Source organism: Danio rerio, chromosome 12 (assembly GCF_052040795.2).
Source record: "Danio rerio strain M-AB ecotype USA chromosome 12, GRCz13ab, whole genome shotgun sequence".
Taxonomy (NCBI): domain Eukaryota; kingdom Metazoa; phylum Chordata; class Actinopteri; order Cypriniformes; family Danionidae; genus Danio; species Danio rerio.
In genome coordinates this window covers 34,028,088-34,054,585 of record NC_141032.1, presented here as the reverse complement: position 1 = coordinate 34,054,585, position 26,498 = coordinate 34,028,088, and the positions used below count along the sequence as shown (strand labels likewise).

At 34.4% G+C, this 26,498-nt stretch overlaps 1 protein-coding gene across 17 annotated transcripts in view; it reads right to left on the bottom strand.

The window, feature by feature from the left end:
* Positions 1 to 758: 758 nt before the first annotated feature.
* dnmbp (dynamin binding protein) overlaps positions 759 to 26,498 on the bottom strand; it is a 75,105-nt gene continuing 49,365 nt past the window's right edge. For 3 of the 17 annotated variants that reach the window (XR_015503206.1, XR_015503201.1, XR_015503208.1), the window contains 14 exons: positions 20,444 to 20,640; positions 20,262 to 20,361; positions 20,027 to 20,174; positions 16,924 to 16,941; positions 15,291 to 15,490; positions 13,527 to 13,657; positions 13,338 to 13,442; positions 13,087 to 13,218; positions 9,713 to 10,045; positions 8,915 to 9,094; positions 7,704 to 7,902; positions 5,892 to 6,529; positions 2,389 to 3,598; positions 759 to 2,085 (listed from right to left, as the gene is read on the bottom strand). Coding sequence is in view for 7 of the 17 variants with exons in the window: in NM_001424046.1 (NP_001410975.1) it covers positions 3,413 to 3,598; positions 5,892 to 6,529; positions 7,704 to 7,902; positions 8,915 to 9,094; positions 9,713 to 10,045; positions 13,087 to 13,218; positions 13,338 to 13,442; positions 13,527 to 13,657; positions 15,291 to 15,490; positions 16,924 to 16,941; positions 20,027 to 20,174; positions 20,262 to 20,361; positions 20,444 to 20,640 (2,567 nt within the window). In the remaining 10 variants the exon portion in view is untranslated. 17 annotated transcript variants of the gene reach the window in all.

Genomic DNA, 26,498 nt, shown 5'->3' with positions numbered 1-26,498 from the left:
CCTCACAGCAAGAAGGTTGCTGGTTCGAGTCCCGGCTGGGCCAGTTGGCACTTCTGTGTGCAGTGTGCATGTTCTCCCCATGTTCGCATGGGTTTCCTCTGGGTGCCCTGGTTTCCCTCACAAGTCCAAAGACACGGGCTAGGTGAATTGGGTAAGCTAATTTGTCCATAATGTATGTGTGTGAATGAGAGTGTATGGGTGTTTCCTAGTGATGGGTTGCAGCAGGAAAGGCAACATATGCTGGAAAGGTTGGTGGCTCATTGCACTGTGATTAATAAAGGGACTAAGATGAGTAGAAAATTAATGAATAAATGATAACGGAAACGTAGAACATTTTAAACTTTAATAATGTGAATGTAATGACAATATTACTATTTACATCATCTCAATGTTCATTTTGCCACTAACAACCTGCTGTTCTTAATGTAACAGTAATGCAAAGTCACTGAACAAGCGTGACAGTTCAGCTAAAAATTAAAGACGGCATCTGAAAGTACCGTTTGGATGTCATTTTGTGTGTAAATATATGTTTTTGAACAATGTTGATGACATGTCTATTGAGAAGTCAATATTTTAGTAAGCAAACTTTCACTTAGTTATCACCAAAGCTCTTTCTGTTTTGTTGTACATGATTAAGTCCACTGCCAAGTTTTCGAACGCAGCCACTATGTTAAAATCCTCCTATGACTCAAACTTTTCCAAACCAGTCATTGTGTTTTCTGTTGAATTATTAAAATGCACAAAAACACACAAACAAGTGTTTTCAACTGATTTTATTTCAAAGAGAAGCAATGGATCAGTTGACAGTGGAGTGCAGATGTTCATTCTCAGTATATACAGCATAAGAGATAAATATTCAGAGATCATCTGCTGGTATTCTGAACTCACGCACAGCTGCTCACAACATCTTGGTATTAAACTGTAAATGTATTCAAGTGCAAGTGGCAAACATAATGCTATTAAAAAAGTAAAAAAAAAACAAACACTGTACCTTAAAAAAACAAAAGTGTCTCTTGCATTTCATTCATATTTTCAGGAATATGATATGCTCATCAGTGGTTATATTGTTCGAGGGATAATTCAGCCAAAAATGTAAACATCTCACCATGTATTTAACCTCAAATGGTTCCAAAACTTTTACGAGTTTCCTTCTTTCTGTTGAACACAAAAGAATATATTTTAGAAATTTGTATAGCCATTGACTTCCATAATAAGAAAATGGCTACTTCAAAATATCTTTCTTGTGTTAAAACAAATGACTATAGAAGTCAGTAGCTACCGGTTTCCAACATTCTTCAAAATATCTTCTATTAGAGTTAAACACGGAACATGCCAGATTTAATAGTGCCAGACTACAGAAGTACAATTAAGTACAATTGATTTCATAAAAAGTAATGAGTCAATGGCTACCAGTTTCCAGCATTCTTCAAAATATTTTCTAAAAAGAGTTCAACAGCAAGAGCAAGAAAAAATTGGAAGAATAAATAATTTAATGAGTGTACACAATTATTTTCTCAATTTTATGTTTTCATTTACTGTGCTGTTTACCTCTGGAATATGTCAGATGAAAAAATAAAATTCAGAATAGTAAATTCATGAAAGTAACAAGTCAACAGCTACTATTTTCCAACCTTCTTCTAAATATCTTCTTTTAAGAGTTCAACAGAAAAGTAAATTTTGAAAGAAAAAAAGGGTTTGGATCAAGCATAAGATGATCAAATTTCATTTTAGCAGAAGTTTGTTCTTAAATTGTATGATTCATTTAGAATAAATTATTTTAAATAAATTAACGCGTATACAAAATTATTTTCCTAATGTTACGTTTTCATTTGCTTTTGTACTTTTATAAGAGTAACAAGTCAATGGCTACCATTTTCCAACATTTTTCTAAATTCTTCTATTAGAGTTCAACAGAAAGATAAACTTTTATAAATAAAAAAAAGGTTGAAACAAGTAGAAGATGATCAAATTTCATTTTAGCAGAATTGTTGTAATTAAATTGTAAGATTCATTTAGAATTAATTACTGATTTAAATAATTTGATGTGTACACAAAATTATTTTCCCAATGTTATGTTTTCATTTACTGTACTCTTTCACTCTGGAATGTCAGATTAGAGAAATAAAGCCTCAAAAGTAATTAATTTCATAAAAGTAATTGGTCAATGGCTACCGTTTTCCAACATTCTTCTAAATATCTTCTATTAAGAATCCAACAGAAAAAAGACATTTTTGAAAGAAAAGAAAAGGGTTTGGAACTAGTAGAAGCTGATCCACTTTATTTTTAGCAGAAACATTGTAATTAAACTGTATTATTTATTTAAAATGAATTATTAATAAAAATCATTTGTGTACAAAATTATATTCCCAATGTTATTTTTTCATTTACTGTACTCTTTCAGTCCCTCTGGAATAGGTCAGATTATGAAAATAAATGCCTTAAAAGTAATTAATTTCATACAAATAATAAGTGAATGGCTACCATTTTCCAACATTCCTCAAAATATCTTTCATTTGAGTTCAACAGAAAAAAATGTAAATTAATTATTTAGAATAACTTAATTTGTGTACAAAATAATTTTCCCAATGTTATGCTTTCCTTTACTGTACTGTTGACCTCTGGAATATGTCAGATTATGGAAATAAAAGGCTTAAAAGTAATTAATTTTATAAAAGTAATAAGTCAATGGCTACAACATTCTTCAAAATATCTTCTATTAAGAGTCCAACAGAAAAAAAAAAAAAAAAAACTTGTGGAAGAAAAAAGGTTTGGAACAAGCATGACATGACATGAAAACTTTCATTTTTAGCTGAATTATCCCTTCAACATCAGGAAGCCTCAAAATGGCGTAAATGCAAACACTTTAAATAAAGGGTTTTGTTCGCATTCAATAATACCCAACAGACTTGTTTTTCACTCTCGGTGCAACTAAGATTGTCAAATGAAGGGAGGAAACATCTCAAAAGCACAACAAACACTCTCAAACAATTCTCACTGGCACACAAACACTCATTCACTCAGTTGTACTGGATTATCAATCCCATCATCCACCATCCAGCGTGAAGTCCTCCACTCCTACACATCTATGCTCTACACAGAGCATTAAGCGCTAACACTATAAATGGACTATAAATGGAGACCATCGAATCCAACACCTCATTGCCTCTCAATCCAAACGATCTATTTTTTCACTCTATTACTTCATTTTCAACATGCACCATCCTCTTTATCCACTAGGAAGCGCTGTGGAGTTACATTCATTGAGTGAATATGTCAACATGGAGGGTATTTTTTTTAGCATTTCACCACATCAGTGCATCTCTCTGCTATAGTTAAGGCACAAGAATGTCCTTTTGTAGTGTGTTTGGAGTTGGCCTGTAGTGTTTGGGGTAGTTTTGTGGGAGACAGTGGCTCATGTGTACTCAGATTTGCGGATGTAGTTTGACGGGACGTACCCCCTCCGTCCTCCTGCTTCACCCAGCCACCACTCCTGGTTGCCATTCATGTCCTGGAACTCAAGGATTCGCACCCGCTGATTGGCTGAAATGCTGAGCTCATTTGCACAGCGTGCGCTGAAGGAGTAAAGAGCGTAGTATATCTGGGGGAAAATAGAGTAGAAAAATTAAAATAAAAAATTAAATTCTTGAAATGAAACAATTTAGATGTTAGTAAAACGTGTTCAGTTGTTTTTTTTACACTTTGAATGATTTTAGAAATGCTTTGTGGATTATTTAAAAATAATTGCTTAGTATTTGATTAATTGAATAATAATTTTGAAATGTTTATTTGTTGTTAAATTGGTGGTCCACTACGATATCATATTTTAAACTTTAGTAGAGGTGTAATGAAGCTGTGTGAACATAAACAACATCTCTGAATGTAATACACTCAAAGTTCAATGCAAAGAGAGACATTGGCTTATACAGAGTTAGCTTGGCAAAGCCTACACCGAATGAAGTTTGTGGACTACAAAAAATACATCCGGGTTAGTGAGATCACAAACGCTTTAGGTTACGCACATCTACCATGCACATACACACTGCGCTATGAAGGGGCGTGGCCAGAGGCGCTGTAATGTTATAGTTGAGAAAGCTAAAATGCCGCTTTTCACAGAGCTCATGCTGTTTCTGTATTTAAACTTCCAAAGGACACAACATAAAGAGAGTAATGCTTACAATTTAATTAATTATGAATTGAATTATTTTAAAAATTATATAGTTAACATTTGACAAAGAAGAACTTCCATAATCTCTTTTAGTTCAGTGCTGGATTAGAGTAAAAACTCCTCAAAGGAGCAGCTCCAACCATAATAGAAGAATTATCTATCAAATCGCTGTAAACACCCACAATCTTCAGCAGCACTGCAGTGTCTTACTATGCGGCTGCTTTTCCTGTATCTCAAATAACAAATTCGCAAAAATATCTGAACGTTTCATGACCTACACATGCTTATATCCCGAATATATATGAAAGACACTTGTCAGATTATATTTTAGAATGCAGGCGTGAGGTTCAGCTGTGTCCTCTTCACTTTATGTTTAATTCAGGCTCACGCTGACATGACTACACTGACTGACAATATTTACACAGCAGAGGCACTGTACATGCTAGTGACTGGCTGTGATGCTTCCTGGTGAAGTGGAGCCGATCCACAAATCACAGCACATTATGCTAACTGACCAATCAGAGCCTACTAGGGGCAGGCCTTCTGGAAGAACTTGGAAATATGACAGTCGTTTTTATGTTGGCCGAGTAGCAATATATAATCAAAGTAAGATATATGAAAAAATAACGTGATTTTCTACATATGAAGCATGAGCACACATTGCTTGTCATCTTATAAGCACAACCAAGCCTCAAAAATACGCTCAGACAACCTATTTAATAAACGTCAAATCTGAGAAACCTCAGAAGGTTCATATAAGGTTAATATAAGAGAGACAATTAGTAGTAATCAGTACTTGATTTCTAAATTGTGAGGTCCCGGAACCCCCCCATTGGGGGTTTGTGGCAAAGCATTGGATGACTGTGGGGTGTTGCGTACAAAAGTGAAGAGGGTTGGGGAGTCGTGAAAAAAGTGAAAGTGAACAGCAGATGGGAAGGAGGGCGATTGAGGGGGATCGGTAAAAATGAGGTGCTGGATCTGGATCCAGCGTGTTCCGGCAAAAATTAAGCCCTGGTAGTAATGCAGCTAATGCGGTTTCATTATTTGAATGTATAATTACACATGTTTTTCTAATTATATTTAATTATTTTAAATGGATTATTTTTTACCACTTATTTCTAGAAACTGAGAATTTTATTTTTGAAACTATTTAAAATGACTATCATTTAAAATATTAATTACAATTATACATTTCACAGCTATTAAGTAATATATTTGAAATACTCTATTACAAATTAAATTCTAATATTACAAATGGCTTCTTTTTAATAATACATATACCTCAGCATATAAGTACACCCCTTACAAATCTATATTTTAAATTTGATATTTTCTGTAGGATGCTAAACAATATTATATCTGTGCATACGCACTAAATTAGTCAGTAGAGCTGAATCTGTAACTTATCTAACAAAATATCTTACGATAAAGGTCCAAAAGTAAATACGCAAATATATGTGTTAGAGAAATTATTAAATAAAAATGTTTAAAAAAATAAGCACTGTATATAATAATTATATAAGTATAAAACTATAAATAATTCATTATTAAAAATAACTATTCATTGTTTCAAAACATTTATCTACTTTGTGTTCAAAATAGCTTGCCAATATTTTATAATATTTTCATTTATTTACAATATTATTTTCCTGTGGATTATGTCAGGTTACAGAAGTCTTATTTATTTCAATTTAAAAAGTGGTGTATCGAGTGTTGTAAAACATACCTGGTGTCCATCAATCTCCGGCTCAGGCTCCGGCTCGATGTACTCCTCAGGAGTGTATTGTGGCCTTCTCTCCTGACCTGAATAGTCTCCATTCTGTCGCTGATGTGAGCCGTAGGAAGCCTTTGAATCCTGATATCTAGATGATGATTCATATCTGGAGTTCCTGGAAGAAGAAGAATCCGTCTCCGATAAATCTAACCGATCTCTCGAATTGGTTGGAGTGTTTTGATCAGAGTCTACAGAGTCTCTATGATTGGTGGAACTTCGGTGTGAGGGCTCTGAATATTCCCTGCTGTTTCGAATGGCAGTTTCTGACACTTCTTTGTGATTGGGTGAGTTTCTGAAGCCGGGTTCAAGGGAATCCCTCTGATTGGACGAAGTCTCTCTGATTTTCCTCGGAGTGCTCTCATTATTTGGCCGAGTGTTTGATTGGTTTTGTGTCGTGGCTGTTGTGAAGCTGACAGTAGACGTCTCCTGGTTGAAAGTCAGTGTGCTGTTACTGTTCTGCCGTGAAAACATGGGTGAGGAGCCGCCGTAGCCGGATTCATTTGATGACTGGCTCTCAATGGAGACGTCTGACTGACTCCTGCGGGGATTGTAGGGCTTTAAGAAAGAGCTGTAGACAAATCCCTTCGTAACTAAAAGAAAGAAAAACAAATATAAATACACAGATTATATAACGCTTTCCTTAAGATTCAACAACTCATCAGCAACAGTATTTATATTCATGGCAAAAATGTTTCACTCAATTAGCTTTCTATTTTCACTCAATTTGCCTGTTGATTGATTTTTTTATTTTATTTTATTTGAATATTTGACCTATTATCTCCACCAACCTTAGTTTTTTATTTTGTTTTAAATTTTTACTAATATTTTTTCTTAGTTAATTTATTTAACATTACTATATTATTTATCTTCTTTTGTTCTCATTGTTGCTACATATTAAAAACAAAAAGTCTCTTACTTTGTCATTTAAAGTATTGTTTTAATGTATTTTACACTCAATAAAAAAGTGACATTTGCTATTCACAATTTGTGTCTTAAAAATAGTGAGCACATTTAATATACATATTAAACATTTTAATATTACTTCAAGAGAAACCTTTCCAGAAATGTCCATTGATATATTTCATTCATTCATTTTCTTTTTGGCTTGGTGTCATTATTAATCTGGGGTCACCACAATGGATTGAACTTATCCAGCATATGTTTTACACAGCCGATGCCCTTCCAGCTGAAACCAACACTGGGAAACACTACAGACTTTCACTACAGACAATTTAGCTTACCAAATTCTCCTATATAGTGCATGTCTTTGGACTTGAGGGGCAATCTAAAGCACCCGGAGGAAACCCACTCCACACAGAAATACCCAACTGACCCAGCTGAGGCTCGAACAAGTGACCTTATTGCTTTAAAGTGATAGCGCTACCCACAGTGCCACCCCCTTTAATATATTTTTTGAATAAAAACATCATCATTTAAAAGAGGGCATTTACCACTCAAGTTTATCATAAACTTTTAAAAATTGTTTTTCCTTCCAGAAATTGTTCAATAATAAAAGTATTATGCAATTGGTCATCTGTGGTCAAAGTAATAACAGTTTCACAAAAGTTTTATTAGTAAATTCACTTAGTATTATTTATGTAAACATTCATACCAATCACCATTTGTTAAAAATGTACTGTTAAATTAACTGTTTAAATGTTAAAATATGGGTATTGCATTGTCTAAAAATGTATTTAAACATGTCTAAAAACAAGGAAAAGCATACAAATAAGCCAAACATAGCATAATAATAGCAATACAAACCTCCGTTGTCTATTAACCACCGGTTTTGACTGCCCATGGGGTCTTGCTGCTTGATGACACCCACAATGTCACCTTCCAGAACTGATACATCTAGGTCCTGTGCTGCGTTAAAATTTCTTTCGGCCTGGTAGAGATTCTCTGGGCCATATCTCACCAGAAGCCCTGCTCGGTGCTCATCTGTCTGGAGCACATAGTTTGGCTGCAAAGTCAGAAGAAAGGAAGTGAATAATTGACAGAATTCTGCCTCAAGTAATGTCTTGCTTTATATTGGTTGACTGTTTTGCTGAACAAAATTAGTTTAAACCCTATAGTGCTATGTACATTTTCAAAAAAATTGATATCACTGCTTAGTCCTATTTAAAGTTTCTTCAATTTTAAGCAGTTTTGGTGTGCTTCATGGGTAATTAAATTTTCAAAGAATAACTACATGTTTTAACACAGAAATACAAGATAAAAACATTTACATTTGGTTACATTTAAAACATTAACATTTTAACATTCATTAATAAATGAGAAGCTCCTGGTCAGATACTAATTAGTGTTTGTTGAAAAATATTAATTTTAAAGTTATTTTATAGCATAAAATCCCTTAAATCAATACAAACACAGAATGTGAATCGTATAATAGATACTAAATGGATTATCAGGACTATAGCAGTCTAACAATCTGCATTGTGTAAAAAAAACACTACCAAAGCTGGCAAACCAGACAACCATGATCGGATAATCTAGCTTTAATCTTGAACATTTAAGATTAAAGAAAGAGATTTAAAACTAATAAACTTTATTGGTAAGAAGCAGTGATACATGAGCATTATTTATAAACCATTCTATTTCAAATTAACTTACTTTAATTAATTGGTTACATTTTATATCAAGTCTTTGATACGGTGTTAGGTATTACAAACAGTATGCCATAGAGTGTTTTTACCATAAAGCATTGGTAATCAAAAACATGTACTTTACATTTTAGAGTTAGGCATTAGTTTAGCCTAAAATTAGTTAACTTAATTTTTATTTTAGCCTTATTAATTTAAAAACATTAACTTGATTTGCTTCATTTAAATGCAAAGGTAACATTTATTCTATTTATATTGTATTTTTTTAAGCATCATTTTGAAGAATAAAACCATTTGAACTGGTTTAGGTTAACAATAACACTGCTGAGAATAACAGTCTGATTTGGATCAGGGTAATTTAGGGAAACTCACAGGTGCTTGGGGCTTCTTGGTGTACTGTTTCTCCAGAGTCTTCTTCTCGAAAGTCTTGCGTACAGTAGTAGGAAGGTTTTCAGGGAAGAAACTAAAGCTCTGAAGTAAATCCAGCACTCGCGTGTGCTCCTCTTGGAACAAGGACACCAGATTTCCTTCAGTACCTCCCAAGCCAGACAGCTATAGAGACATAAACACAAAACATTGACTTAGGAACAAAGTAAACATTACAGTGTAATCATTCGCTTGAGAAGATGACGTATGAGAAACTGAATCTATTCATTTGGATTGAGAAACCACTGCCATTAGATATTTATGAGCACTGCTTAATTATATCACACATTAACTGTATGCAAGTTTTTGACTTTTCTGAATCATAAAAATACACTGTTTGCAAATATTTAAGAAACATGCTGAGTGAACATACTTGCTAAAGAACATAAATGCTAAAGTAAATTTTTCTTCTTTTGAAAATGTGCATTCTGTTTTTGGAATGTCTATCTTTGTTTTGGTCAATGTAACTCCACTTTTTATTTTGGCATCACATGTTGCCTTGGTGAAAAGCAGGGTATTACAATTCTGATCTTAATTCAAATCTGGCAACATTGGTGAATCTGACAAAACTGATTCACTGTCTGACTGCCTGAGATCAAGCATGCATATAATCATTACAATACAGTAATCCAGCACACTCTGACACATTATATTAGCATAATTTGTTGTTGACTTTTGGGATATGCAAGTTTGGACCCAAAAACTGTCCCAGGTGACATCAGACTTATGAACTGGTGTTTTTACCTGCAGCAGCGGTGTGAGCTCTCCCAGTGTGAGTGAAATGAAATCTCGCTGGGCTTGGACAAAACCCCTGACGCAGCTGGTGAACAGATCTTCAGCTGCGCGGTGGAACTTGGGCAGCTCGTCCAGCAGCTGGGCGTTCAGAGCTTCATAGTTATTCCTGGCCGTCTGCAGCTCCTCCTGCACACGCTTGTCCTTTAGCCTTTCGGCACGCTCCTTACAGTTGTCGTAGTCCAGAAGCTTGTCTCTACGTTTCTGGATCAGTTTGTGGGGACCGGTGAACATGTTGAGCAGCTGGGTTAAGGGAGTGATGACTAGGGCTTCTGTCCTCTCCTTCTGTTCCGAGATAGACAGACATACATGCATCTCATTTAGAAGAGTTGAGAAAGTTCATGCTTATAACATGATATAAAACATGTTTCAATTAAATCAGAAAGCTCCAAAAAACAACAACTAAAGCCCCAATTATACTTGGTATGTGTGTATATACATATATACACACTGTCAAGCCTGAAATGACTGGCAAGTTTTTTTTTGGACCGGATATGACACAGGCTTCTCTGAAGATCTTATCTTATCAAAAGATAATAAGATGAAGTACAAGAAGCATCATTGTGAAAAAAATATATATTTTCAGCTTTTATTCACATTTGAACAATAACTTTAAGTCAGAATTTGCCAGGGGTATGAATAATTTCTGCTTACATACAGTATATACACAGTACATATATTATATGCACTAGGGTTGGGCATCTAAGCTATAATGCCGATCCGATATGCATCTCGATACAAAGAATACGATCCGATATATTAGCGATACATTTGTGACATATTGCGATGCGACACAATACGATTTACACCCATATCACGATACAATGCGATAATTCAGCACTAACTTATTAGATCAAGTTTATGAGATGATGTGAAAGAGGATGCTGTACCATTGAATGAGTTTGATTATTTATTAACCAAGCAAAACCAAGACTTTTTTTACAAACTTTTCTCTCAGAGCCAGAGTGTCAGTTTACAGTAGAGGGCCATTTTAGAACATATAGCACATATTATTTAAGTATTTTCAAGATAAACAGAATATATAAGTGTAATATATATTATAAATGTATATATTTGCACTCTTTCAACATAAAGGATTACCATTGCACAACAAGAATTGTGATATAACTTTTCAACTATGAAAACAAGTTTTACAAAGATATTTTGCCACTGAATATTCAAAACTTAAGGTGATGAACTAGCAGTGTTATGTTGCTTTGAAACATCACTGTCACTGTAAACAACAGGCTAATAAAAATATAAATAAAAATTAACAGGAGGTGTTTAAAACCTTCGTTCTCCGTGACACTAGGCTGAATATCTTTGCAGATGAACAATGCAATAACATCCGTTATTGGCGTAGAGCGAGCAGAACTGTTGCGCATGGAAAAAAACTTGCAATGCTTTTCTCACCACTTTTGGAGCTGGTAGCTACAGTTGAAGCAGTGCAGGAAGCCGGGGATGCAGAAACACTGGAAGATGCTTCCAAAACAACACCGAGGCGCCGCTTCAAGTGAGATTTCAGATTAGTCGTACTGCCCGTGTATTTTAGATGCGCGGCACATTTTGCAAATTGCATCTGTCCTGTCAAGTCGTCCATCCTTAAATCCATAATGTTGCCATACTTTAGATTTAAAACTCAGTGGGGAATAAAATGTTTGTTTTGCTTCTCGCGCTTTCTGAGGGCGCACCACTAGCTTCATCCGCACACCTGATACACTGAGTTGTAGTGTAAGTGTACACATCCGCAAGTCCGTTGCTAATGCATACTTTATGTAGGTCGATTAAATTATGCGCCAAAAACAGGTTGACAACACTTGTTAATAAATAAAAAAACACATTCTATATTAAAAATATAAGTTGTATCTTGGAAAAACCGATGCATCTCGCAAAAATCGATGCATCTCAATTTGCTTCCAAAATTTCATTCATCCTCTGCTGCTCTACCGATGCACTCGCATCGTGCACGCGCATGACCGCGTATCGATACATATCGGTAAATCTTCCCATCCCTAATATGCACTTTATATCTACAGTATATGAATAGTATATATACGGCCTTTCATTGTATTTCAACCAGTTTGTTGTTTGAAAAAAAAATAAATAAACATTTTTCTGTTAAGTACTAGTCATGTTAATAATGACTAACTAATTTACTAAGAACCACTGGTTAAGTGTTGTCAGTTTTTCATAATTAAGGAAATGCACTGCAGGGTATATCAACCAGTTTTTACCTTACTATCCTAGTTGGCTGATTACATACAGAACTGCAAACATTTACTGTTTTACACGTTTTCTTAAATGTTATGTTTGAATATGCAAATGAGGCACTATTTAATTAAATATGTATATATTTTTAGCAGAGAAAATGAATATTGGATGAAGCTGGATTTTGAAGAGGGGATTTATTTTTATAACTCCATATCACCCCAAAATTGCTGCAATCAGTCAGGAAAAAATAAATGAATAAATAAATTTGTATATATTCATATTATGTATATTATGTATGAACATATGTCTCTGTTAAAACATTCATAATATAGGCTGTAGTCACACTAGACTATCTGAACCGTGCCCATGCGCATTTGACCACCATTTGACGGCTTGTAATGAGTGCAAAGTGCGCCTGAGTGTCAAAAATTAAAGATGCAAAGTTACTTTTAAGGCACTATTGCATATGGATTTATTAATTATTCTTACTTTTCAATGAACGTGAACTGTCATAGTTTATTAAAGATGCAAACCCTTTGCTGCACGTCAGCAGCACCTTCAGAAACTTCGAATACATGCTGCACAATGACTTTGAGAAAGTTTATAAGCTTTAAAATTGGTGAATCTGTTCAGCAAAAAATATGACTGTATCCCAAGTGACTTAAAATAATACAAAACAAAAAAACTAAAGCAATCTCCACTCTACTGAGTAAGAGTGCTTCTCTTCCTTACTAAACAGTCACATCATCGATGATGTAAGCATGCTCAGGCGTAGAAGGTAAAGTTAATGCAGGCCGTAGGGAAAGAAGAGAGGGGGGACAGCCGCACCCTGGCACAGTTTAATGCAGGCATGCCTAGTGTGAGTAAAGCCATAGATTATGAATAAAAGTGTAACTTTTGGTCTATGTAAGTGTGGCTAAAGTGGAGTTTTATGGCTCAGTGAGGAGAAGAGAAAATAAATAAATTTGAGAAAACATGTATACTATCTAAAATCTATAAACTGAAAACAACACTTTATGAAAAGCCCAAAAGCCACAAAATTCTAAATTGAGAGTGCATTAAATATGAACAGTTTATTTGCCCTAAAAGTAATGTTAAGTGATTATTTTACTTACAAACTCTGTGAACTGTTTGTCGCTGATGCATCGATGTGCTCTCTGGAATCGCTCTGGGTCCATTTGCTGTTGCCGTTCTGTGTAGATGTCACAGAAACTAATGGCGGCCAAGACCTTTACTGAGGCTGACTCCTATTAGACATAAAAGGTCAGGCCAAATTACTTCATTTAATGAATCACAAGGTAATATTTCATCACAAAAAAGAAAGAAGGATTTCGCAAATAACATGTGCATTGAATCATTAGAATACCCTTATATGCTGCAGATAGAGGGAAATGTTCCTGATAAACGATTTAATAAGTCTCTCCTGGAGTCTGAATCTTTTCTCAGCATCATCAAAAGCTTCATCTTTGATCTGAGAAGGAATGAAGTTTGGTTGACAACAAGTCTCAAGTGAATGTCTCAGTGCATTAAGGATGGGGTTTTAATAACATTGTACCTGAGGCGAGATCCCAGTCAGGTGCTTCAAATGGCTGCTCACTCTGTTTGACTTCTTGATGATGGAGTGCATGCTAAGCTTTGAGATCTTGTCGATTAGCCTGTCTTCATCGCCCTTGCGGTACTTCACCACTGTAAACAACAGAGGGAGCTGTTGAGTTATCACACAGCCAATGAAAACAGATATCATATTCCAAAACAACAGAATGATAGACAGAACGACAGGCATATAGCTAGATGGATGGATGGAACCGGTTCTAGTGTCTTTACACTGGCAAAGATCCTTTAGTTAGTCAGTCCTCCTCAAGATCCTTGGCAGATCATCATGCTATAGGTTCCAACAAATTTAGAGGTGATCCAGTATTCTCAGTTATGACCCGTAGATTGTCGTACTTTCTGTGTTCTTTGACTTTTTTGCTGATGTTTAAATCACGTCTTAAGATGCATTTGTGCACACAGGCATTTGATGTATAGTTTTTATGGATATTATGGTTTATGTACTTTAATTTAATGCTATTTGTGATTGTAACTTTCTTGTACAGCACTTTGGTGTGCCTTCATATTTTTAGGTGCTTTATAAATAAACGATTGATTGACTGTGATTGAGTGTGATAAATAGAACCAAAACATTAGAGTGAGGGCAAGGGCTCAGTGGTTAGCACTGACAGCCTTGCAGCAAGAAGGTCGCTGGTTCAAGTCCTGGCTGGGTGAGTTTGCATTTCTGTGTGGAGTTTGCATGTTCTCCCCGTGTTGGTTTCCTCCAGGTGTTCTGGTTTCCCCACAGTCCAAAGACATATGCTATAGGTGAATTGAATAAACTAAATTGGCCGTAGTGTACATGTGTGAATGAGTGTGTATGGATGTTTTCCACTACTGGGTTGCAGCTGGAAGGGCATGTGCTGTGTAAAACATATGCTGGATAAGTTGGCGGTTCATTCCGTTGTGGCAACGTCTGATAAAGGGACTAAGCCAAAGGAAAATAAATGAATGAACAGAGCGATAAATGTATAGAAAAAGTTGTTTTCCGATGGTCTCCATTAATGTTTGATGGAGATATAATGAAGTGGCTTTATAAATGACAGAATAAGTAATATGCTTGCAAAAAATGCTAAACAATTTTGTTATAAATTACACATAAATATTTGACTATAAAAAATAATGTTTTTAAAACACTGCATTCTTGAATTGTCTATGGAGTTCTCTATTGCATTCTGTCTACCCATTTTATGAAATATCTATACAGACGAGCCCACAGAGGCTCCTTCAGGATAAAAGTGGATAAAACAATGGGATTTAAACATCACGTGTAAACGGCAATGTGCCTTCCTTGTCTACTTGTGATCCAATCATCCAAAATGCATCTTAAAGGCATAGTTCACCCAAAAGTGAAAATTCATTTACTCACCATTTACCTTAAACCTTTGTGAGTTGCATTCTTCACACAAAATAATATACTTTGAAGAATGTTGGAAAGCTGCAACCACTGACTACCACACTATTTGTTTTTCCTACTATGGAAGCCAATAATAAAAGGTTTTCAGCCTTCTTCAAAGTATCTTCTTTTATGTTCAACAAAAGAAAGAAACTCATAAAGGGTTGGAACCACTTGAGTGTGAGTAAATAGTGAGTAAATGTGAACCATTTTTGGTGAACCATTCCTTTAATACCAGGTTTAAATAAGGCCATAGACAGAAAGAACTGCAGAGTGGTTGAAGAATGGCAGACGGATACAAAGATAGATACATAAACATATAAAACGCTATACCCAGATCCTTCCTCCGCTTGTATTCATTGATGTTGACGTTGATCTCTTTAATAGACATGACTGCCTCAGAGAGCTGCTGTCTGTCGTGGTGTGATTCAGGAGTGGTGTTCAACAGCTCCATCAAAAGAAGAGGATAACGCATCACTCTCTGCACCGGCTTTATTAAGAACGAACCCAGATTAATGTAGTTCGTCTTTCCCCTGTGACACGACAAAATGAGTAGATAAAGTCAAAACAAGATGTAAAATAATCTTCATCCTGCTCTGACTGAAAGGCACACGTTGTTTTCATCCATCATTGATACACTGTCAGGCTCTTTAAAAAGGGTTACAGTATACACAAAAGGCAACTAGAACATTCTAACAAAAAGAGCACACTTTCTAAATGATGGGATGAAAACATGTGAGATCCAAATGCAGCTAAAGAGTGATTTGGATGTTATGGAAACACACACACATATATATATATATGTATATATATTTTAAACAGTATTAAACATCATGAATAGCATGTTTAAATTATATAGATTTGCTCTGTGACAAATAGAACCACTGTTTTGTTGGTTTAATTGCTTTTTAAGTACCAGACCCTGAGCTCAGAGATTGTTAATAATGCTTTCACATGCCATTATTAAAGCATATTAAACCATTTTCCCACTGGGGTCATATTCTGACTCACAAATTGCATCTAATTTGAGGGGCTGAAAAAAAGTATACCAACTCAAATAATGAACCATAAAAGCTGCACATTTTAAAATAATCACAGAAAATTTGATTGTAAAAAATTTGATTGAATTACATATTAAGTTATTAGAAATTAAAATATGTGTAAAACCTAGTGGTGTGTCTTTTTGGTATGTAAATGTACATATAAAAATGTGCAATATAAAAAGTATATATTTTTTTCTACAATCATTTAAAAACAGGACACATTCTTAATAGAAAACTACACAACTGCAATATTAATATTGAATTTATGCTTGAAACACTATTTCCAACAAAAAAGTTTGTTTTTTAATTACATTTAAGTGGTACAAGATTTATTCAGAAGTTTTAAAGGGATAGGTCACCCAAAAATGATGATTCTGTCATTAATTACGCATCATATACTTGTTCCAAACTAGTTTTCTTTTGAACACAAAGGAAGACATACTGAGGAATGTTGCAATTGACTTCCTTAGCATTTTTTGTTCCTACTAAGAATGTAAATGGCTTTTTTTTATTTTGCTTTGTGTTCAAAAATGTTTAGAACAACTTGAATTTAAGTAAACGGTGAGGGAATTTATTGGGTGAACTATAACTTTAATGCAATGAAATGATTTGTAAAGTTTGTTTGATTTAACTTAAAAATTTAAGCCAGCAACTAGCGGTTAGGAAAATTGTTATTATAACATAAAAAATATAAAAATAATTTAAATGATATGCATTCAAAACTCAACCCTAAAGATTTATGCAAATGTAAGTCAGAATATGACTCCGAATTCACAAGGAATTGATCACAAAACACAAAGCACACACAAACCGAGCAAACAAAGCCCCCGGGTCACACGCAAAACAAGTAGAAAAGGGTTACGCAGGTTAATGAATATTCAGCATGCTGTCAGGCGCTTCACATGCAGTAGCGAAAAACTTACCACTCGCGATATATCCCTCTGTCAGGGGAGAGGAAAAGAGGAGAAAAGGGAACAAAACATACAGTGTTGGGTTAAACCACCTCTATCTTTTAAAGTGCTTATCACATACATAATGGCCTTGTTTCAAACAGTCAAAAGTCATATCTTGCCTTTATGCTGCAATGAACATGAATGCAGCGGGCAAAAGGGCAAGACGACAACACAAAACTAAAACTACTTGTGCACTTGATTAATAAGCTGCCCGTTGGCATGGCAACCCGTGCCATGGGTGACCCGCTTCAGGAGAGAAGTAAGCCTTTGCAGGGCCTCCTTTAAGATCTCCCACTGAGAGCCAAAATGAAACGTCAGTCAGAGTCTAGTGCGCTCAAGTGTGGAAGTTCAAAAGTAATAAAAGAAACCAGACGTTATTCTTAAGGAGCTTTTTGGACAGGATTTATATCTCTTTTTATGGCTAGCTTCATTAAAGTAACATCCTGCCAGAGAGTCGACATGCTAGCAATTTCTTGACTGGATTCAGAGTTATTTGGGATAAAGCTAAGCTGTAGATTTGCCAAACTGCACACTCATTTTGCAAATGCCTCAATACTTGGGACAAACAACTCCACGTTGCCAGTTTCATTTTTTTGCAGTACGAGAGAGAGAGAGAGAGAGAAACATTTCTGGTACTTAATCTGATGGATATTTCCTTGTATTCTCTGTTTGATCTGGTAAAAGGCTATAGCAAATACCAAGAATAAACTAAACTCTTTATTAACGGGAAGTGGTCGAGCTTAAAAAAACGTAGATGGCAGTGCAAATGTTTACAATTAAAAGCTAGTCAAGGAAAGCGGCTGCCACCGCCAAACTGTTCAAATAAAGCATTAGAACTAGAGGAACAGGCCGGAAGCAACCACTGAAGTACAGTGAAACCAACAAAGTGGCGAAACTAGGTGAGGCACATTCCTCTCTCGCTATCAATTGCTAAACCTCAATAACAAAGATCTGAAAACTAAGGGTCAACAAGATTTTTCTGTTTTGCAAATAGAGCACCATTCAAAAGCTTGTGGTCAGTAGGGCTTATTAATGTTTAGACCATTCATTTTTTTTACCATAATTCTGTGGAAAAAAAACCTTCAGATTTAAAGTAACTGTTTTCTAGTATAATACATTTTAATATGTAATTTATTCCTGTGATGACAAAGCTGGACAAAGACTCCAGTCTCCTGTATAATATGATCATTCAGAAATAATACACTAATTTGGTTCATTTTCATAAGACTGATATGAGGCGTTTAATGTTCATCATCATCTTGAATCCTCTGAACTTTTTTTTTCTTTTTATGTTTTAACAAGAAAACATATGTATATTGATATGTTTTTATGTATGAATTACATCACTGTAGGACTTTCCAGTTTGTGTCCATCATGATTTGTCTATTCAAACGTTCTGTCATTCTTTCCTTCTATCCATTTTTCATACATATATTGTTCCACTTATTCCTCCGTTTTTTTTTTCTTATCATTTGTCTATTATTCTTTCATCGTTTGTTTGTTCCTTCTGTCTGTCTGTCTGTCTATCAGTATTATTGTTTGCATATGTATAAGTGATGGATGTTATCATGTTCCAGGGTATTTGAAATTAAAAGCAAGTGTGTATATTTACAATGGTTTTTTAAATGTATGCAAATTTATGTTGTATTTAATATACGTCATAATTCTACTAGATTACGAATTTGTGTATTACTGTTCCTAGCCAATAGATTGTGTCCATGTATGCATCAAGACGCAAGAGTATTTATTTACTCTCTCAGTCTGTTATTTTTTGGGGCTGGTACGATTGCCGGTTTATAACCTACCAACCATTTAATTGAACAATAAAGAACGTTGGAGTGTTGATAGACTAGTGTAGCGTTAGTATTCAGGCTGCCTAGTTAGTGGTTGAATAGTGTGTGTGTGTGTGTCTGTGTATGCAACAAAGGTTCATAAGAGGCGCGAGTTGTATCCATCACGCTTGCCCTGAAAACCTTCCAGTGGGGATTTTATTAAGGTACAGCAGGTAACCTAATTAAAACTGGACAATCATCTTTGCGTCAAATTACAAAAAAAATTAATGACCGCATTTGCTAGGTGTTTCTGATGTAGCGTCTTCCGATAGGATAGTAAATTTGACGTTTTTGTCCTTTTTTTAAGTTCTTGACAACACCATTGTGGAGTTTTTCTTTTATTATTTCAGCAAATAGGATTGTAAAAAAAATATTAGTTGTACTTTCCCATTCACTTCGCTCAAAGTTCACCCAACTATGATGACTTCCGTTACTGAGAAACCCGTAAAGGTAAAAAGGGTTCATTCATTAATTATTAGCAATAATATATAGCTCAATAAACTCCTTATTTGCAGAAATAGCAAAAAAATGTCAGCAGATTCTGTCTGGCCCTAGTAATAAGCTACTAGTTTAATAGTGAGAATTGGCACTTAAATTAAAGTGTTACCCAAATTTATATCAGTGTTAGAAACAGTTGCACTGCTTATAAGAAAACCATTTATATCAAATGTTTATTAATATAAAATTTAGTTGTAATTGATTTGAATGCCTCCTTGTGTAACACTATACTGACTCTAAACCTTTGAATAAAAGTGTACTTGCATATAAACTATTTAGCTTCTTTGAATATAAAACTATAAGACATGAAGGGCAAAAATGCTTCCCATTTCAGAATTCCACAGATGCCTTTAGTCATCCTGTCCAATCATATGAGTCCATTTAATGTAGAGGTGAATAAAAAAGGACTGGTTCCTCGAGATATTAAGACGATGAGGCATTTCTCAATGATGACATGAGTGAGCCAGCACACCCTGTGGTATTGTGTCTGTTGATGATGCATTACGATACAATTCTATCTACATCACTTGACAAGACAATCCTATATAGCATTAAACCTGACTTATGTGTAATGTTACAATTAGTGTTCTGCACAACTTCTTTTCAAAGAGTTAAAAGTAGTTAACAACTACCATGGCTGTCATTAACATGCTCAAACAGATCTGTACATGCGTTGGTAGTGGTATCCACACCATGCAATCAAATTACCATTTTTTAAAAACAGTGGCTGTCTTGATGATTACCTGAGCTTCTCTAGACACTCCAACACATGTTTCTGAATGTTCTCATCCTTTTCATAGGTCTCCAGTAAAGAGATGGCGTCGTCGTGATTTTGGCAGTAGATCTTGTACACATCCTCCAACTGATCTTTGTAGCTTAGGAACACTTGACCTGGATGAAATAATTATTATGGTAAAATATCAATATGGAAACCGAACTCAAACTATAATGTGAGTTCAGTGATGTTTTTGCTCTAACCTATAGAGTCAGTGTCCTGGAGGGTCTTGTTGAGCCTACGGGAAAGGTCAATAACAGAGCTGATGTTTCCAAAAAGGCCATCAAAGTCAATACCCTGGACCTACAAGACAAGTGGACATTTAAAATAAAGATCTGAATGGCTCATAGTATGTAAATGTGAGTATTAGCTGGGATTTACAGACCTGTTTCTTCTGCAGAGGCTGAATGATCTCCTTCACACACATCTGAAGGTCTTTGATGTAGTCATGTTCAGTTTGCAGAAGCTCCTCGATGACCTTCGTCCTTTTCTCCAGCATCCTTTGTTCGGGGTCTTCAGAGTTGGCCGCCGACGCTGGTGATGATTCCAGAGATTTCGGCTGAGAGGCAAGAAGAGTCATCTCTGTTGACAGATAGAGAAAGAGAGAACGCCTTTGTCAAACTCAAGTAACTACCGTATTTGTCATTAACTTTCTGGTCAGCGATTATTATATTTTTCTGTACATATTATATATATTAGAGAATTGTTTTTATAAGAAACAGGAAGAAGTGATTGAAGTAGAATATACAAGGCAACAACAACAAAGATATACTGCGGTAAACTGATTGCGCAAACCAGATTCAAAAGTTGAACTAAAATTATTTTTAAAAATATGGCAGTTTTAAAAATGTGTGGTCAAAACTTTAGGACAAACTTTTTTCCCTCTGCGGTTTTTATTCATTTCTTTGGATCTATGAACCGGAATAACTGTTGGCTTATTAAGGATATCTGTTGCAGTACCTTAGACCTTAGATTCTAACAGACCTTTTTCAGAAATTCCCTACATGATAGAATGCAAGAAAGCCATAATGAACAATAGATAGATAATATAACAACAGAACGATATGGATGGATGTATGGATGGATAAATGAACAATAGATAAATAGAATGGACAAAGGATATATGGTACAGAAGAACGATAAATAGATAGTAAGAACAATAGATAGTAAGAATGATAGATAGATAGAATAAACGATGATAGTATGAACGATAGTTCGAATTATACATAGAACGATAGCTAGAACAATCATACGGTTGATACATAGAACAATAGTGCGAACTATGTATAGAATGATACATAGAACGATAGTACGAACCATGCATAGATGCATAAACAATTGTACGAATCATAAAATGATATGTAATGATAGTACGAATCATGCATAGATAGTGAGAACGATGGATAGAACGACAGTACGAAGATAGATAGATAGATAGATAGATAGATAGATAGATAGATAGATAGATAGATAGATAGATAGATAGATAGATAGATAGATGGATAGATAGATAGGATAGATTAGATAGATATATGACAAAATGAAGGAATAAATTGAACAATAAATGAATGATAAATAGATGGAATGGCAGAACGATTAGATAGACAAACCATAATTTGACTTTGGTTTCGCCAGTAGTGGATTCACAAAAAGATTTCACACTACTCTGAATGGTTTACACTCATTTATAAAACATGAAGACAGAACACGAGAGAACTGAATAGCCGCATTTCCACTATCGGGCTGCTAGGATGAATAGGACAGAGAAGGCAGTTTGCCCTGCATGTTGCCACTGGCCGTCCAGAGGATGTCATGGCTTGGAGTGAAGTTTGACTGCTCTTTGATCTCTGTGGTTCGATCTGGCACTAAGATGAGTCCAGGTCAGGAGAGTGTGGGAGGCAGATCTGCTCTCATGCATGGGTGCTTCTTTACAAAGCTGCCTGAAAGCCGGCTTTATGGACGTACAAAGGACTGTCAAAGCACGCAGTGAGACATGGACCCTCTCAGGAGAAAGGGGGAACCATCTGAGCTGGAACCTGGGACTTTGACTGTGACAATTACAACTGAAGGCTTCAACAAGTTGCAAATGAAAGCATTTAGGTATGTATGAGTGATGATACACAGTTAAAGTCACAATTATTAGCCCACCTATGATTTTTTCCCCCAATATTTCCAAAATGATGTTCAACAGAGTAGGGGATATTTCCAATTTTTTTTTCTTCTGTACAAAGTCTTAATCTTTTTTTTTTTTTTTTTTTTTTTGCTAGAATAAAGTTTTTCCTTTTTTAAAAAAACATTTTAAGGTCAATATTATTAGCCCGCTTGAGCAATATTTTTGTTTTGATTGTCTACAGAACAAACCATTATACAATGACTTGCCTAATTACTCTAATTTGCCTTTAAAAGCACTAAACTTGCACTTTAAGCTGAATACTAGCATCTTGAAAAATATCTATTAAAATATTATTTACTGTCATCATGGCAAAAAAGCAAAAAAAAAAATAATTTTTTTAGAAATTGGGGGAGGGGCTAATTTAGGCTAAATAGGCTAATATTCAACTTGGAGGGCTATGACTTCAACTGTACACGCTTGGTGAGTTTCTGTTTCATTTTACGGTCAAAATTAGAATAAAGAGCTTAAGACTTCTTAGCCATCTGATGCATTAAGTTACGCTGACATCACAAAACAATAAATCTTAATGTTGCTGATTGGGTAGAGACTGATAAGAGATTTGAATTCAAATTGCTTGTATCTCTTTTGAACATTTGACCTCTGAAATTTTACAGCACAATAGAAACCGTTCAGAAATGAAACCTTCAGAGTTTTTCTTCGCACCACTATTCAACTGAGCAGAAGACATAACGTGCATTTTCAAAGATTGATTTGAAATATTAAAAACAAAAATGACATACTTAAAACGCAACTAACTTCTAGAATTTCCAACAATACTTGGATATGCAAATTCAGATTTATTGGTTAAGAGGCTATGATGGCATTGATTAGCAACATATTATAAATAAATAAATAAATAAATAAATAAATAAATAAATAAATAAATCAAGAGACTAAGCAGAGGAAAATGAATGAAAATAAATAAATAAATTAATAAATAAATAAATAAAGGGACTAAGCAGAAGGAAAGTTAATGAATGAATGAATTAAATTAAAAAAGTAAAAAATAATAACAGATTTAATAAAAAAGTAAAATTGTAAAAATGCTTATATTGTCATTTCTCTACAGCTCAACATGTTTAAACCTCAAATATGCACCATTTTCATTTTCCACAACACCTTAGCAGACCCAAATAAACAACAGATGAGCTCAAATAAAGCTAAGCTACCCTTTAATTTACAGTTATTTTCCATTTCTCTACAAAGCCCATTGACGGCATGAGGCAAAGTGTGAGGCCTATGCTGATAATAAATGGAAAAGGTCTTTACAGTATCGTTCATCCATGAACTAATCGTTCTACTTCACATACATACACACTTATTACCACTACAATGCAACCTGTTCTGACCCACATATAGTTAACAGGCTTACAGTGTTCATTGTTCTGAACAAAATAATCTTCAAAGAGCAAATTCTCACAATAGCCTCTGAGTTTCGGCTTATGCATGATGATTATTTATGTGTGCTCAGACAGTCTAAAATGAACATTTGGATCAAAGACTTAATCAAACATGAACGCAGTGACTGTTAACTAATAATATTGGTGATTTATGATGGTTATAACTTCATAAAAGAAAAACTAGGACATGTAGTTTTGAAAAATATTTTACAGTACCAAAAACGCTACAGTAAGTTCAGCACATATCCATCTCATAGATTTATGTGTGTGTGTGTCATAGTCTGGTGAATGGCAGAAAGGGTAATCTCGACCAAGCACACACTCATACACAATGGTTCTCTATTTGTCTCTGTGGATGTAATTGATTGTGACATTATGTTTGGTCTGCTTTCAGGGTCGTGCTCTAGCTCCAGTGTTGCTCCATGTGTTGCTCAGATAGTTCCCACAAAAGGAGACCACAGGATGGCCAAAAGGGGAGGTTTGTTGAAAACACTAAATTCAAAAAAATACTCAACTCTCTATGCAAATTTCTTTTAAGAAAATGCTCAAAAATTTATATTTTCATAACTTCTGCAGGTTTCATTAAGGTATTGTTAAGACATTTTTAATACCCATTAAAAAAAATTTAGGGAATAAACTGAAGGGAACCCAATGGGTCTATTCTGTCTAAAATTTACAGTACACAATAAGTTGTATAAGAAACACCCTTCGTGACATTTTAGGGTTTAGGGTTTGAATATTCATTTTCCAAAAAAACTGAATATGGAAACAAAATTCATTGCAAAAAAAATTTAATAAAATAAAATAAAACAAAACAAACTTAAAATAAAGTAAATAAAAATAAATAATAATCACATCTCTGTATTTTTGGGCTGAATTGTGATACAGTATATACAGTACATCTTGGTATTTTCTATTTTACTAAAAAAAAAATTACTATATTTGTTTTACATTTTTACATCCTTTTAGTGTCGTCCAATGAAAGTTGATGAAGTTTATTTCTAAGGGTTTAAAACAAATATAGTGAAAGTCACAATGGCTATACATTATATACAAAAAATGTTAAATCACTTGATATTAATAATCTAAAAAAAATAAAACTGTTTTGATTCCCCACTACGACAGCAACTTTATAGTTACATGTTAATAATAAAGCTAAATTGTCCATTGTGTATGTGTGTGAATGTGTGTGTGTTTCCCAGTGATGGGTTACAGCTGGAGGGGCATCCGATGCGTAAAACATGTGCTGGATAAGTTGGCGGTTCATTCCGCTGTGGCGACATCAGATTAATCAAGGGACTACGTTGAAAATAAAATAAATGAATGAATTAATGTTAGTTATAAAGTTTAATCAAGTTTTTGAAGGTTTTATGGCATTATCATGACTTTCTTATATGTACAGATGGCAAATATACCTGGGAAATTTAAGTTATGCACCACATCTCCATCATATTAAAACAATGCAAAAGCCTTTCAGAGCATCTGACGCTTTAAACAATACTTCCTAACTATAATATGATTTATTTTAAAGCCCTTAACATAAAACTTGACTAATGTTTAGGACAGATTGGCTTATGCACTCTCACTACAATTGTTACTCTTTGTCTTTCACTATTTTCAGATAGTTTGATTGAGATTGTATCGAACTACTGCTTTTTAATATACAGTAAACAGTATTGCCTCGTACAATGTAATAAAAAAAAAATGAGAGTAGTACAGTTACTAAGATACAGTAACTTGATTAAACTTCAAAACAAAGTGCTTTTTAATAGACAATGATGTAGAAGGGAGTTTACCATCTTAGCAGTTCACAGCCTTTCGCCATACTATTGTGTATTAATTCAAAACAAGCTGTTTTGGAAGCCTAATTTCCACAAAAATTTTCTGCACTAACAAACTTTGAGTTCTGAAATGTCATGATCTTTTTATTCTACAATAACATCTTATATGTCAAAGGACTTGATTTCTCAGTTCATGACTGCTTTAAGTTTGCATACATTGTATAACAATAGCTTCTCACAAATTAAACTGTTAAAGGCAAGTGAAACTGAAAATGCTGGTGAAGTTAATGTGCAAAGATAATGTCCTCATATTTGTGTGATGACCAACACTGAAAACACCACAAACATTACTTGTGCTTCAGCATGTGTGTAGAAGACAAAACCACGTGTCTAAGGGGTTCATTCAAGAAGAACATGCAGGATTCATATTTAAATATTATTCTGCCTTTTAATATTCATAAAACTTTTCCATATGACAATACTAATTACATGTTCTGACTGATGTGTTTATTTTTCTAATATTAGCTGAGTTTCATGGCATTCAGTGTTCAAAAGTAAAATCAATATTTATGGATTCCACAATTCTATCCACGTCACAGAAATCACAGGGCCCTAAACTAATGCAGTGACTTTGAAATTCATTTTTGACTATGATTTCTTGCTTCTATTTAAGACCTTATTTGCCATACATTTTAAATACTGATATTTTTGTGAAAGTTAAATTTAGGGGTTTTATAAAAGATATGGTTAAAAAATTTACCATTGTAAATAAAAAAGCTGCAGAGAAACTAATAATGTCCTGACAGAAAATTATGATAAATGGAAATAAGATTTCGGTAACACTAAGTACTAGGGCTGCACAATATATCATTTACCATTGATAACGCAATGTGTGAATGTGCAATAATCATCGCAGCATCTGTAATGTGGAGTCAGGATTATAGTTCACTGAAAAAAATGATGTCTGCAAAATTGTTACAAACAATTTAAAAGTGTTGAATTTAAACAAACAAATAAAATTTTGTAATGTTCATAACTTCATTTATTTATTTAAATTCAGCCCAAATAAATTGTTTACAACCACTT